Below are 12,843 nucleotides of genomic sequence, written 5' to 3' on the forward strand. Positions count from 1 at the left end.
CCCCCCCCGCCAATGTAGCCCAGGCCTACGTGTCTGTATGTTAAGCAAGCCTGGTTCAGCAATGCTGACTCCAGCAGCCTGCTTGTTACACCACAACCAAAGTCTGGTCTCCACCAGCCTTTGTTACTGCTAATCATTTGACTACATCACACCCCCAGTCCCAAATTTCCCCCAAATTGTCTGCCCTGAAATTGTCCAGCCCTTTCCTGGAACTTTCAGAGGAGCAATAAGGTCTATTGGTCCTTTTAAAGAAACAAAAGCAGTGTATCACTTTAAGTGGAGTTAACAATTACTTCAATTCAAATACAGCACTGCGTTGTTTTAGATTAAAGTTAAAAAAAAGTTTATTAACAAAAAGAGATGGGGCTCTAAGGGAGTACAAGGGATAAAGACAAAATGGTCACAAGCGAACAAAAGTAAAATACACTTTCTAGTGCCTAACACTTTACTCAACAAGCTGCAGTTTGGTTCTAGGTATATTTCTTACCAGTCTTTTTTTTTCTTTCTAGCAATGTCTGACTTTCTCTTAGTCGGGTACTTAAACAGAAGTATAATGTGCTGGTTTTCCTTTCTAAGTGAAAGATTTTTGCCTTATCTGGTTTCTCACCTATATTCAGTTCCCATAGACTTCCTCCCCTGTAGCTGAAGAATCCATCTTTCTCAGTTTTCAAGAGTTCTGACCCCTTGTGTCTGCTCAGTGATGGATTCCAGGATGATTTCTTCTTCTTCAAGTGCTGTTCCTGTGGGTGCTCCACTCCAGGTGACGGTCTGTCCTGGCGCCACTGGTCGGAGATCTTCGGTAGCAGTGCCTGGTCGGGACGCACATGCTCAGCTTCTGTCTCGCAGTCTCGTTAGGGTCTGCCTGAATGCGCACGTCCCGCACCCCCCTCAGTTCCTTCTCAACCATCCTCAGCTGAAGACAGGACTCAGGGCAGTGCTGAACCTCTTCCCTGGTCACTAAAGGAAACAAGTACAAAGACATAGAAATAGTTAGTTAGAAACATCCCAGTTATTTCCCTTCCTTTAGAATAGTTACCTGTTTGAAAAAAAAACAAAAACAAAAAAACCCCTTTTTTTCTCCAGTTCTTCTCTTATTGATACACACTCCCCTGGCATTCCTAGTGCAATAATACCAGGGTCTTCCGGATTTAAAAAAGGTGCCTCCTGTCAAGAGACTATACCACGGTCCAACAGACACTCGTGCTGTGTGAAGTGCCTTGGCGAGACACATGTCCCTGCCAAGTGTGTCCATTGTACCAGCCTGAAAACCAGGGCTCATCGTGACAGGGACCTGTGGCTGAAAATGCTTCTGATGGAGAAATCCCTACAGCCACCTGTGGAAATGGGCAATAGCAAACCCTCTTCCTCATGCTCCCCGGCCAGGTCTGAACCTATTGGGAGAGCAGCTTCATCCTCTCAAGCGAAGAGGCAGGAAGCCCAACTGTCTCCATCCAGAGACTTTCAAAAGGGTAAAGGATCTCCTGCAAGATCCTTATCCTCAGTGCTGACAGCGCTGAAGGCAGGTGCCTCTGACCATCCCAGCACCTCAGCCACAGCTCCCGTGGAGTGCAGTGTCAGGAACCTGAATTCCCGTAGCAGGAAGGTCTCTTTGGCACCGGTCTCCTCAGCACTGAAAATAGACCCAGTGCCGACAAGAACGTCGGCACTGAGCCTGCCTACCACTCCAGCAGCTGGAGTGGACCTCCCACAGGGTGCTTACAAACAGCCTGTGGCACCGGCGAAAGCAAAACAGAAGTCAATACGGGCTTCTGAGCACATATCACGCTCAGCAAGATCACAGCCCAGGGAGCAGCAGCAATTCTTAAATCAGGACATCTCAGTGGCCCCTGAGCCTGACTCTCCGTTCCTTGACACACCGTGTTCACTCTTTGACTAGCTGCTCTCCCCACCTGACCTGGCTACCTTCACTGAGAGCAAGCCCGATATGCAGCAGCAGGTGGAGTTTTCCCCACCTGCCTCTCCTCATCCACCGGAACCATTTACACCTCAGGTCATGGCTCACAAACACCAGCCTCAGTTTCCCTACTTTGCTCCCCTGTGGGCGGGACCTCACTTCTCTTATCCCATGCTTTGTCCTCAGTGATACCCTTGGCTGGCTTCTGCTGCCACTCGTCCTCATGATTCTTCCACCAGACCACAAGCTTGTTCTGCGCCCCTATCTCCAGCTCCGTCTCCTTCTAGAGTACCTGCACCCCCTCCCCCCCGAAGAGGTGGGCTATGAACCATACCCTGATTCACCAACTCCTAGCTCTCCATTAGCTCCAGATGGAGCCCTCATGCCTCTGCTTCCACAGAATGTGGACGACTTTAAGCAATTCCAGGAACTTTTCAAAAGGGTGGCACTCAACCAGGACATCCCTTTAGAGGAGGTCCAGGAGACATAACACAGACTCCTCAAAATCCTCCAACCCTCTGCGCCCTCAAAGATTGCATTCCCCAGAAATGAAGCGTTCCTAGAACCAGCTGACACCCTCTGGCAGACCCCAGCCTCTATCCCACCAACTTGCAAAAGGCTGAAAGTAATATTATGTTCCTGCTAAGGATGTAGACTTCTTATTTTCCCATCCACAACCAAATTCTCTTGTAGTGGATGCAGCGACAGACAGGACGAAACAGCTGCTCTCCCAGCCCATGCCGCAAGACAAGGACCTCAAACGCCTTGACCTCTTGGGCCGCAAGGTCTATACCTCTTCCACTTCACAATTCAGAATTGCAAACTATTCCGCTCTACTTGCAAGCTACAACTTCGACTATTACAATAAGCTTTTTGATTTTACCTCCCATATCCCAGAGGACAGGAGAGCAGACTTTAAGTCCATCCTTGTTGAGGGCCAGTTGGTCTCCAGTATGGCCCTACAAACATCTCTGGTCAGGGTGGACACAGCAGCCCACACTACTGCAACTGTGGTGGTTATGCACAGATCTTCCTGGCTGTCTGCATCTAGTGTCCCCAAAGACCTGCAGAGCAAAGTGGAGGACCTCCCCTTTGATAAATATAAGCTTTTTTCCAAAAAAATGGACGAAGTCCTTCACACTGTGAAAGACTCTAGAGCAACCCTGCACAACCTGGGCATCTACCAATCACTTCCCAGGAGACAATGGTATCACCCTTATCAGAGTCCACGCATACAATAACATCATCAGCCCCAGCCCAGACCATACGACATAGCCAGGAATTTCACTAGACCTCCTAGGTGAAGACAAAACCAGGCCCAACCAGCTACCTCCCACTCATCGGGAAACAAACAACAATTTTGAAGTGTTGGTTGAGGGTCTGCGCAACCATCCCTTGACTCCACCACCTATTTGCCCATTTGGCCACCACCTCCAGGTTTTCCGCTATGCCTGGCAGCAGATCACACAGGACCATTGGGTCCTGGAAATAGTTAAGTCCAGTTACTCCATCCCTTTTATATCCTACCCTCCTACCCTTCCCCCTTCTCCCTTCCCTGTCCCTCTTCAGGGACCCCTCTCATGAGCACCTACTTCGCGTAGAAGTGGATCATCTTCTACAACGAGGTGCAGTGGAACCTGTGCTGACACAACATCGAGGAAAAGAGTTCTACTCCCACTACTTTCTGACCCAAAAGAAGAGCGGGGGATGGAGACTGAACAAATTCATACGTGTACAGAAATTCAAGATGGCCACAACTGGGCACAATAATACCCACACTGGAACAAGGGGATTGGTTCATAGCCCTCGACCTACAAGACGCCTGTTTTCACATATCCATTCATCCAGCACACAGACACTTCCTGCGATTCACATTCGGACACAACCATTTTCAAACAGGGTACTCTCTTTTGGACTCTCCACAGCACCAAGAGTATTCTCCAAGACCCTAGCTGTATTGTGGCCCACCTCCACAGACACGGAACCATGTTTTTGCCTACCTAGACGATTGCCTCATCAAAGGCAGCTCATACGATGAGACATTACGAGCTACCTGTTTTGCCATCTCCCTCTTCCACGGCTTAGGTCTGCAAATAAACTTTCAAAAATCCACCCTGACACCCACAGAGCGGATTGATTTCATCTGAGCTCACCTGGACTCAATTCGAACCAGAGCCTCACTCCCACACAACACATTCCTCACTATTACACATCTCATACTCACGTTCTCCGTTCATCCCAGGATACAGGCAAGAATTTTCCTACAACTCCTTGGCCACATGGCAGCCACCACCTTCGTGGACAAGTACACCAGGCTGCACATGAGATGTCTTCAGAGTTGGCTCAACTCCAACTTCAAACCCAGCAGACACAGCTTCTGCATGATGCTAACTCCTCCAAAGAATGTACTAGCTTCCCTACAATGGTGAACAAGACCAGAGTACCTCTGCATGGGCATTTCCTTCCAGCAACACTCCCCAGCACTCATGCTCACCATGGACGCTTCCCTGATCAGTTGGGGAATGCACCTGGGGGGACACATGGCACAGGGCCTCTGGTCCCTGTCAGACACATGTGCACATAAATCTCCTAGAGCTCAGAGCAGTCAGACACACCTGCCTTCACTTTCTCCCCCCATAAAGAACAAATCTATCTGGGTCCTTACAGACAATATAGTATGTATGTTTTACATCAACAGACTGGGGAGCACGATCGCACTCCCTATGCATGGAGGCCATCCGATTATGGAATTGGTGCATACAACACCACATAGAAATTACCGCTTCATACATACCCAGATGTTACAACACTACTGCCAACACACTCAGCAGACACTTCTCTGAGGAACACAAATGGGAATTACATCTCACGATACTCCGACAGCTCTTCTCCCACTGGGGCACCCCATTGATAGACCTCTTTGCCACAACCCACACACACTCTTTGGCACAACAAATGCCACCTATTTTGCTCCAGAGCGGGACTCGGGACTGCATCCCTAGGAGACCTGTTCCTCATCCCGTGGAACAACTCCCTCATGTATACCTTTCTAATGATTCCTCTGATACATAGGGTTCTATGCAAGATCAGAGATGACAAGGCCTAGGTCATACTTATTGCCCCGGCTTGGCCAAGACAGACATGGTATTCTTACATGCTACGCATGTCCATCCATCCTCCATGGTCTCTCCCCAACAGACCAGATCTGCTTTCTCAGGACAATGGCTGGCTTCTTCATCCGCAGCTCTAGAAACTCCACCTGACAGCGTGGTTCCTTCATGGGTCCAAACTAGCCTGTTCTGAGCAAGTCCGGAATGTCCTCCTGCACAGTAGAAGAGACTTCACTCATAAAACTTACTTGCAAAAGTGGAAATGCTTCTCTGTGTGGTGCTCCCATAAACACTTGATGCCCACATCATGACCTTCCCTAACATCCTAGACTACCTTTTGAAACTAAAACAAGACAGGGTCTCACTCAGCTCCATCAGAGTACATCTTGTGGCCCTCACCACCTTCCATGATTTGCTGGATGCATAGTCACTCTTTGCCCACCCCACAATAAAATGCTTTTTCACGGGCCTGCAAAATCTCTACCCTGAGATTCATCCATCTGCAGCTGCCTGGAATCTCAGCCTTAGTTCTTCGCTGTCTTATGAAACCTCCCTTCGAGCCCTTACCTACCTCATCCCTTTTCCACATGTCTATGAAGGTAGCTTTCTTGGTTGCCATAACATCAGCAAGGAGAGTAGGGGAAATAAGCACCCTGATGGCTTACCCTCCCTATACAACCTTCTCTAAAGATAAAGTTACCTTGCGACCCCATCCTAAATTTCTCCCTAAGGTGGTGTCCACCTTCCACCTTAACCAACCAATATACTTACCTGCATTCTAGCCCAAACCTCATAAGACTCCGCACAAAGCAGAGTCTACATACCCTCGATGTCATACGGGCAATCGCCTTTTATCTAGACAGGACTAAACCATTTCGTAAATCCCCTTGGCTATTTGTCTCCACTACTGAGAGATCGAAGGGTGCGGCTATCTCTAAGCAACAACTTTCCAAGTGGATCTCTGACTGTATCATATTCTGTTACTGAACTCAGAATGCCCAACCACATGAGGGCATCAGAACTCATTCTACTCCGGCGATGTCAACATCCGTTGCCTTCCTCCATGACATACCTATTACTGATATCTGCAAGGCGGCCACATGGACATCTGACCACACATTTGCCAAACATTATGCTATCACACAGGATACCATGGCAGACACCATAGTAGGCCACACAGTACTGTCTACAATCATCACTGCCGCAACTCCAAAGTCCCACCAGCCATAGTGGGTACTGCTTCACATTCACCTGGAGTGGAGCACCCACAGGGACAGCACTCGAAGAAGAAGAGAAAGTTACTCATCTTGCAGTAACTGAGGTTCTTCGAGATGTGTGTCCCTGTGGGTGCTCCACTCCCCGCCCTCTTCCCCTCTTCTTTGGAGTACTATTCTGACATCTCCACGGTAGACAAGGAATCGAGGGGGGTGTGGGACTCTAACGAGACTGTGAGACAGCAGCTAAGCACATGTGTCCTGACCAGACACCACTACCGAAGATCTCTGATCAACGGCGCCGGGATGCACTGTCACCTGGAGTGGAGCACCCACAGGGACACACATCTCGAAGAACCTCAGTTACTGCAAGGTGAGTAACCTTCTCTTCTCTCTCCTTATATCTTCCCAAACTCACTGATTTGTCCCCAGACTCAGGATGACCTCATGCTGTTCTTCCCATTCCCCTGTTGATTTGTATGTAAATGAAGCTTCCATTGTTTTTGATCACACCTTGCTTAATTTCAATGGAGACAGATAGATAGATAGCTGCCTTCCCTCCTGTTTGGGAGGAAACCTGTTTCTCCCTTTGATTGATCACAGACTTTATTCCTCACATATTATTAATACATTTTACAGTAATATTAATCGCAAGTGTGTCATTAGCTTTCACAAAAACCTTACTTGATATATTTTTTAATACAGTAATATTGTATATGATCAGTGGATTCAATTTCTTATCATTTGAGGTTCAGATCCCCGCAAAAGGCTAATCTCCCTCACTTGCTAGATTGATGGCTCTGTTTATCATTTCAGTAAATGTGCCTTCTTTTTCTCTGCCTGACAGCAAGTTGGTCAGCCAAGCAAATACACATTCCAGTGTCTAGGGCAGACTGGATTTATGTATTGCTTGCTGAACATAATTCTAATGCACATCCATAACTCTTTGTACATACCTCCAACATACATCATGCAAGAATAGTAACAATCAGTGAGTTATTAGTTTTACAATGATATATTACATGCCACCTTTTGGGAATATATCATGACAAGAGTGTTAGGTATAGTGAGTATATCAGTGCTGGGACAAGTTGCTGACATAGAGCAGTGTCACAAGAGGCTCTCTCCTGTTTGGGGAAAAGTTGTGTAAGATGATGGCAGACAGTGCCAAACTGAAGCAGTGCCTCCACACCCCATATAGCATATCAAGGAGAGTCTACGAGCTCACTAACACAGAGAATGCTCCTTTTGTCCACCTTTTTCCCAAAAGTATCAGAGGAAAGACAGCAGGCTCTGATTCCACTGGGGAAAACCCTGGAATCGCGGATCAGAAAGCAAAGCCAGAAGTGGTACCACCACTGCCTAGGGTTTATTATGAAAAAGAGTGAATGTGCTTCTGCCCAGATCTGAATCTAGGAGGCATAATTTGCAGCTTCTCAGGAGAACGGTCTGTATTGACCACAGACAAATGGCTGAGAGAGATAATGAGCTGCCAAAGGACAGATTCCAGAAAATCTAGAATCTGATATCTATGTTGGTAAGGAACACAAGGTCATCCATAGCTTAGTGTCTCCAACTACTAGGCCTTCTGGTTTTGTGCATAGGATTCACCCCATGAGCAAGGCCCCATATCCGGTGTCTCCAGCCATTTATCCTAAAAGTACGGATCCAGTCATTGAAACGTATGCATTATCAGGTGCTGGTCCCAAGCATAATACTGAACTCCCTCAACTAGTGGTGAATCCCAGAGAACGCCCGCAGGGTCTCCCCCTATGCCTTTGACACCCACAGGTACTCAAAACAGGTGCTAGGCTAGTGGGGAGAGGAGCACACCTGGGACACAGAATAGCACAAGGCAATTGAAGCTCCATTGAAAGGAATCAGACCATCAAATTCTAGGAGCACAGAGCTGTCAGGCTAGCCATATGAAGTTTCCAGAGCTACCGTAAAGGCCCAGGACATTTTGGCCCAGTCGGACAACTCTACCACTGTGGTATACCTCATCAATCAAGGGGAAACTCAGAGTTCTACTTTGCGTGTAGAACCAATTGAGATAATGGACTGTGCAGAGAAGAATCCCTCTTCCATAAGGCAATACACATCAAAGGAGAACTGAACCAGAAGGCAGACTGGCTCAGCAAACATGCTGTCAACAATTCAGAATGGTGTCTGAAGCAGGAAGTCTTCAACCTGATCTCACAGAATTATGGTCTTCTAGTGGTCAACCTGTTTGCCAGTCACAAGAGCAGAAAGCTGCCAAAGTATTTCACTGGACAAGCAGATTCCAGATCACAGGGGACAGAGAGTCTCTCTGACAGGGTTTGCTTTATACATTTCCACTTCTTACACTTCTAGAGAAGGTGATTCAGGAAATAAGATGAGAAGAAGGTAAGGGTTTGTCTCCACACTGGCTGAGGAGATCATGTTACTCAGATCTGGTAAACCTGGCAATGGAATCCCCACTGTATCAGTCAGTGTGACTGGACATCCATCACCAAGGTACTATCTTCCATCCAGACCCAAACCATCTCCAATAAACAGCATGGCTATTGAGAGGTAAGTGTTGATAGCCAAAATAATGGGGACTGTACTGTCTTCCAGATTATTTTTGATGCTAAAGGCGTACTCCTATATCTGGTCTAGGTTTAGCTCAGGGTGTCAAGAAAACAACAAAAATTCTGGTATTCCAGCTATTCTGGATTATCTTTATGATGGTGTGAACAAGGAGCTCCAGCCCAGCACCATTGCCAGGTGTTGCCACAAGCAGCATCTTTATATGCAGGGTCCTCTGGTTGGCAGAGGATCGTCAAATTTCAAGATTTCTCAACTCAATAAAACTGGCTAAACCTGCAGTCAGACCAGTCTTTTCTAAATGGAACCTACAACTGTTTAGTGGTTGCTATCATGCCTCCTGGATGAGTTTAGGAGTCGGCAGCTTTATCCATGCAGGAATCTCATTATGTGTACTATGACAAGGGGGTAAGGACTTTCTTGCCGAAAGTGAATGCATCTTTCCATGCCTCTCAGGAGGTCAGGATGACCTTTTCTTATTTTGTCTGAAGCCACAGCATTGTACAGAAAAGCTATGGCATAATCTGGTGTTCTTATACCACTAAAGATCTATCTTAAGCACATCATCTTGACAAGAAGATTGGGCTCCTTCTTTGCCTTCTTTTACCCAATGTGCCAAGTGCTCTGGATATCCAAACTGTTTCTTTCCTTCCCCAACTCTCACAATTCACTGCTCACTGCTTTTCATTTGTCACAGATTGTGGGGGATACTATGTGCTAGAGTGGAAATTTTCTTACCCAATAATTTCCTCTCTAGTGGTAACCTCCCCCATGATTAAGTCTACCCTGGTAATTGATTCTTTTTTTGGAGTATGAGTTATGTATATAGGTAAAAGTTAGTTCAATTTTAAGGTTAATAATGTTCTTAACTGACAGCTATATGAGTATCTCTACAGCTTGGGAATAACTCTCCAAGAGCCTTGGGAGCAAAATTGTAACACTGCCAAATTCCACAGGGAAAAGGGATAGCCTATTCATAATGAATTGTGGGAGATGCTGCCACTAGAAAGTAAATTATAGAATAAATAATTTTCCCTTTCCAGGCTCCTATGGGTAGCTTTGACTGAGACCACCTCACAGAGAAAGTCTTCTTCTTGAGATTTTTAGGTAGCCTCGTAAGGAAACAGGCAAAAGGACTTGAGTCCCAGGCAGTTTATGGTGTCTCAGATTCAGTATTTATAATGTGACTATGGCTATGATAAAATACCTTTACTGGCTGTTTAGTTTGACATTTGGCTCTGAAGTTCAGGCCAGGATTTTGGCTAGGTCTTTAAAAGAGTCTTATTTTGGTACCAAGATGGATGATACATTGTCCTGTCTTAAAAAGATTAGGGCTAAAACTAAGACTCAAGCAATGAATGCTACCCCACCCAGAATATCAAAAGGTAAACAAGTATTGAGTTAATATTGTTGATATAAGGGCTAGTATTACCATCACGTGGTATATCCAAATCTTGGGGGGGGGGGGCGCTTTGGTTAAATCCAACTGTTTTTGCCATTGAAATCTCCCTGTGATAACAGAAATTCCTGTGATCACCAGGATACAAAACTGGAGGTATTCTTTGTTTATGTGTACTTTACACATTCACGTTATTTAGAACTGCAATGGTTAACCATTCTCTTGCTATACCTTGTTTGTATTCACATTCATACTTCTCTGTGAATAGCATTAAATTTCTTTTAAAAATATGTTATAGTAAAGTTATTTTTGAGCTGCTGTGATGATGTCAGACAGGACTCCCCTTAAGAAACTATGTTTCACAATAAACACATTTAGTTTTCATCAGTTTAGGAGCTACAGGTTAGTCAGTAGCATTACACAAAGAGTAGCAATTACGAATATATTTGACAGGTTTCAGAGTGGTAGCCATGTTAGTCTGTATCAGCAAAAAGAACAAGGAGTACTTGTGGCACCTTAGAGACTAACACATTTATTTGGGCATAAACTTTCATGCGCTAAAACCCACTTCATCAGATGCATGCAGTGGAAAATACAGTAGGAAGATATATATACAGAGAACATGAAAAAATGGGGGTTGTCATACCAATTCTAATGAGACTAATCAATTAAGGCGGGCTATTATCAGTAGGAGAAAAAAAACTTTTGCAGTGATAATTGACAAGAAGGTGTGAGTAACAGTAGGGGAAAAATTAGCATGGGGAAATTGTTTTTAGTTTGTGTAATGACTCATCCACTCCCAGTCTTTATTCAAGCCTAATTTAATGGTGTCTAGTTTGCAAATTAATTCCAGTTCTGCAGTTTCTCGTTGGAGTCTGTTTTTGAAGTTTTTTTGTTGAAGAACAGCAACTTTTAGGTCTGTAATTGAGTGTCCAGGGAGGTTGAAGTGTTCTCCAACTGGTTTTTGAATGTTATATTTCTTGATGTCTGATTTGTGTCTGTTTATTCTTTTGCGTAGTGACTGTCTGGTTTGGCCAATGTACATGGCAGAGGGGCATTGCTGGCACATGATGGCATATATCACATTGGTAGATGTGCAGATGAACGAGCCTCTGATGGTGTGGCTGATGTGATTAGGTCCTATGATAGTGTCCCTTGAATAGATAAGCCTTTTAAAATAAGTATGATATTTTTCAAAATTGTTCACTTTTTTCTTATTAGTTATATGAAACTTATAAAGTACGCCATGGGTTGATGATACTTGGACCCAGTGGATCTGGAAAAACAACAGTTATAACTATGCTGATGAAGGCAATGACAGAGTGTGGGCATCCTCATAGAGAAATGCGTATGAACCCAAAAGCTATTACAGCTCCTCAAATGTTTGGCAAACTCGATACTGCAACTAATGACTGGACAGATGGAATCTTTTCTACGCTGTGGAGGAAAACACTAAAAGCAAAAAAGGGTATGCAAATATATTGTATGTGATGTGATCAAAATATCTCATCCATGCTGTGCTAAAAAAGTATCTAATATTTGCAAACGTGGTAACATACTCTCTCTTGAAGGAAGAAATATAGTTATGATGAGGGATTTGAGTTCAGATCTGTTATTAATAAGAGGTCAAATAATCAGGCTGAATCAATCTTTGATTAATAATCTTTGATAAATATTAATACAGCACAACACAGAAAGGAAGGCTATAGTACCAAACCTATCTGGAGACTGGAAAAGTGACTGCAGCTCTGTTCATTCCCAATTCACTCCTAGGAACTCTGCTTTTTATATACTGCATATTCCTATTTATCTGAAACCCTATTATCCGAACCTCTGCATTATCCAAATCCCTTCCTTGTCTCCCAGCATGAGATCTATGAGATCCATGTTGCAGAGGGCATGTGGAGGTTGGGATAATAGAGCAGGGGCCTCCAGCTGGCAGTGCGAGGAGGCAGGGGATGAGCCCACTGGCTGCAAGAGAGGCCACTCTGCTGCTGAATAGCTCCTGCAGCAGCACAGGGAACCCTTTGCAGCCCTCTTGACATAGGAATGAGTGAATAGGGTCATGACAGTGGAGCTACAGAGGGCTTCAGAGGCCCAGTCACTTCAACTTTTCAGTTCAGCACTGTTAATATGAATTATGCTTTGCTTTTGTAAAATTATAATCAAGATTTGTATGGATTAGTTTTAGTGGCTTTAAAATAATGTATTTTCTATTTTAATGTTAATTACTTTGATAGGATCTGTGGTTGCAAAATTTATATTCCTAATAATATGTTTTTTGATCTCTAATTGAAACGATGAAATATTTTTGACGGAGGAAGGGAATCTTAGTTTCTGCAACTTTTGTTTTAAAATTTGGAATTAACGGTGTCGGAGAAAAACACAGTTCTCACTCTTAGGTTGGGTGCAGCAAGTCAGATACACTTTATTATCTCAAGCAATTGCACAAAGGGAGAGAGTGCACTAGGGTTTCCCCCACCTAGGCGGGTCTCTCTAAAGATAAACAATTAGAGCAAGCATTTATACCTTTATTACAGACAATAATAAGCAACAACTGCATATTGTTTGTACATATTCCTTCATGATATCTTATTTTTCTCATATAGTCTACATTCTATTCTTATCTAATAC

General features: G+C 44.7%; 1 protein-coding gene across 1 annotated transcript in view; it reads left to right on the forward strand.

Moving 5' to 3' along the window:
- Positions 1 to 12,843, forward strand: part of DNAH8 (dynein axonemal heavy chain 8) — a 617,537-nt gene that overhangs the window by 404,255 nt on the left and 200,439 nt on the right. The window contains exon 50 of the mRNA XM_043511607.1: positions 11,431 to 11,677. Coding sequence (XP_043367542.1) covers positions 11,431 to 11,677 — 247 coding nt within the window. The remainder of the gene's footprint in view (positions 1 to 11,430; positions 11,678 to 12,843) is intronic.

The sequence above is a fragment of the Dermochelys coriacea genome, chromosome 3, assembly GCF_009764565.3.
Source record: "Dermochelys coriacea isolate rDerCor1 chromosome 3, rDerCor1.pri.v4, whole genome shotgun sequence".
NCBI lineage: Eukaryota > Metazoa > Chordata > Testudines > Dermochelyidae > Dermochelys > Dermochelys coriacea.